At 35.6% G+C, this 2,644-nt stretch overlaps 1 protein-coding gene across 1 annotated transcript in view; it reads left to right on the top strand.

Annotated features, from left to right (window-relative positions):
• The window catches only part of LOC104509659 (protein transport protein Sec23A-like), a gene marked incomplete at its 3' end in the record, with an annotated part of 3,656 nt that extends 1,263 nt beyond the window's left edge, over nt 1-2,393 (top strand). Inside the window, exons 2-5 of the mRNA XM_010151681.1 lie at nt 807-864; nt 1,135-1,221; nt 1,969-2,205; nt 2,314-2,393. Coding sequence (XP_010149983.1) covers nt 807-864; nt 1,135-1,221; nt 1,969-2,205; nt 2,314-2,393 — 462 coding nt within the window. The remainder of the gene's footprint in view (nt 1-806; nt 865-1,134; nt 1,222-1,968; nt 2,206-2,313) is intronic.
• Between the last annotated feature and the right edge of the window lie 251 nt (nt 2,394-2,644).

Genomic DNA, 2,644 nt, shown 5'->3' on the forward strand with positions numbered 1-2,644 from the left:
TGTAATTAGAGACTCAGTGCTGGGGACCTTTTGAAGCCTGTGTGGCATGGCCTACCAGGCCAGATAATCTGTAGTCCCCAAAATTGGTGTAGATCATTTGATCTCAATAGAGCCATGTTGTCTTTATACATGCTGGGACATATCCAAAGATTTAACGACATTTAAAAAAAGACTTTTGCCCTTGTAGACAGGAGAAGGTGTGATAGCAAGAAATGTACGTTAAGAACACATAAAGTTTACTTTCCCTCAAGATGTGAGTAGGACTTTGTAAGACATCTGCATGGCATGACGATACAGGTTGCATTTTTTATTTTAAACGTCTGAATATTAATAAAAATGTAGATGAAAGCAGGTAGTAGGCTCATCAGTTGAAAAAATGTTATTTTCAGAAGTGTGTTAAATTGGAACCTGTTTTTTTAGGGCATAATGTATATTCAGGACAGTCCCAGTTTCTGATAACTAATAGACATAGGCTGAGAAAGGAGAAAAACGCAAAGGTACGGTTAAAATGGCTTGCCTAAAACCATGCAGAAAGTCTCAATAAAGGTGCTGAGTCTGTATTCTTAAATTTCTTACTTGCTTTTTTCCCTTGAAGACAGTTTTTCCTCTCTAAAGACAGTACTGATATATCTGTGTAAGGCTACACTTATTTTGAATACATAATATGGGTATTTAGGAGAACGTGTATTAGGAGGAAACTCTTTCAAAGTCAATGTGTTTTTGAAAAATAAGAAATGCATTCTAGGGTCAGTGGAGGAAAATGCATTTTTCATGCTATATAAACCTTTCTTATTGTATTTTTATAGCCAGGTGGACTATCGAGCAAAACTCTGGGCTTGCAACTTTTGTTATCAGAGAAATCAGGTAAGAAAATGAAACGTTCAGGATATAGAAGATCTTTTTTGTAAGTTAAAAGTGAAAATCCTCATTTTTCAATTTCAGTAATTGTGAAGTGAAATTGACAGCAAGAGCATGAGTGTGCAGCTGTTATCTTCAGAGGTTGCATTGAGATTTTTTTTCATGACAGCAATAGTGCATGTCTGGTGCAGGGGAAAGTAGCCCGTGTCTATGTTCTTGTTTTTGTATAACTTGTAATCTTTTATTTATACTTAATTTCTGTGGTTTTATTTGCAGTTTCCTCCTACCTATGCTGGGATCTCTGAAATGAATCAGCCAGCTGAACTTTTGCCTCAGTTCTCCAGCATTGAATATGTAGTACAGGTAAAATCATTAAATAAAATCTTTAACATCTATAGCCTTGCAATATACAATCCAATGACTTGAATTTTAATATTAATTCTTTTTTAGGGTAACAGTTACTTGAATAGAAATAAAAAGTAGACCTGGACCCCCAAATTGCAAACTTTTGCAATTGCAAATCCATAATCTCTAAATTCCATTTTTGAGGATTAAAATTATTAAGACTTCAGTGAGGTGTTCAGGTTATGAAGATAGAAGACTGAACAGAATCCCTACTTTTTGCCAACTCTAATAACACAAAGGGATTATTTTGCTCATAGTATAAAAAGAAAAAAAAAGAACTGGTGATCTCTAAAATAAAATTATGAGGTGAAATGCTACAGAATGTCATCAGGTTGGAATATTTTATAATTGTGAATAGCTTTATGACTAGTATGTTCACTTGGAGCAATAAAAGCACATTGTATATTAAAAGATGTATGTAATTGTCACAGACTTCAAAACTGTCATGACATTCTGAAGGAGTTTTTTCTTTTCTTCTGTAGTAAGCATTTAATTTTTGTGCAATTCATTATGGTAGGGTTTTTTTTCCCCTTTAGCCCCAAATAATGATTACTGCGTGAGAGGGAGCTATGTTAGGTGTGACATTGATGTTCTTGGCATGATTAAAATGAAAACTTCTACAAAATGTACTTTATTTGTTCATTTCTGATCCTGTAAATATGGCAAGGTTTGTTTTTCATGTGATTATATTTGTGTTTCTTACAGCGTGGTCCTCAGATGCCTTTGATATTTCTTTACGTTGTGGACACGTGCATGGAAGATGAGGACTTGCAAGCTCTGAAGGAATCCATGCAGATGTCGCTTAGCCTCCTGCCACCAACTGCGTTAGTAGGTCTTATCACCTTTGGCCGAATGGTGCAAGTTCATGAGCTTGGCTGTGAAAGGATTTCCAAAAGTTATGTCTTCAGGGGAACAAAGGACCTGTCTGCAAAACAGCTTCAGGTAATGCACAAAAGCTAACAGAAACAAATCGTCAAGGCGATGACAATGAAGAACTTCAAATAGTCTGTAAACAAATTTTGTAATAAAATCTTATGTATTTGATGGCAGGAAATGCTGGGGCTTACAAAAGTAGCTGTTTCACAAGTTGGTCGGGGTCCTCAAGTGCAGCAGCCGCCACCTTCTAACAGGTAATGTGTTTAAGACATCTAAAAAACCATACCGTGACTATACTGATCTACTGGAAAACTTACATTTTATGACAATGAAACAATCAGCTGACAGTCAAACCTTTTGATTAGGCACATGTTTACTAGGAGACTAATGGTTGTAGCCTGTTTCTTTTGTACAGTTTTTACTGGGAAGAAAATGGGAGATAGTAAAATCATCTGGATGATGCTTTGGAAGTGTTCTCAGAGAATCATAGATTCATAGAATGGTT

Source organism: Eurypyga helias, unplaced genomic scaffold (assembly GCF_000690775.1).
Source record: "Eurypyga helias isolate BGI_N326 unplaced genomic scaffold, ASM69077v1 scaffold51695, whole genome shotgun sequence".
NCBI lineage: Eukaryota > Metazoa > Chordata > Aves > Eurypygiformes > Eurypygidae > Eurypyga > Eurypyga helias.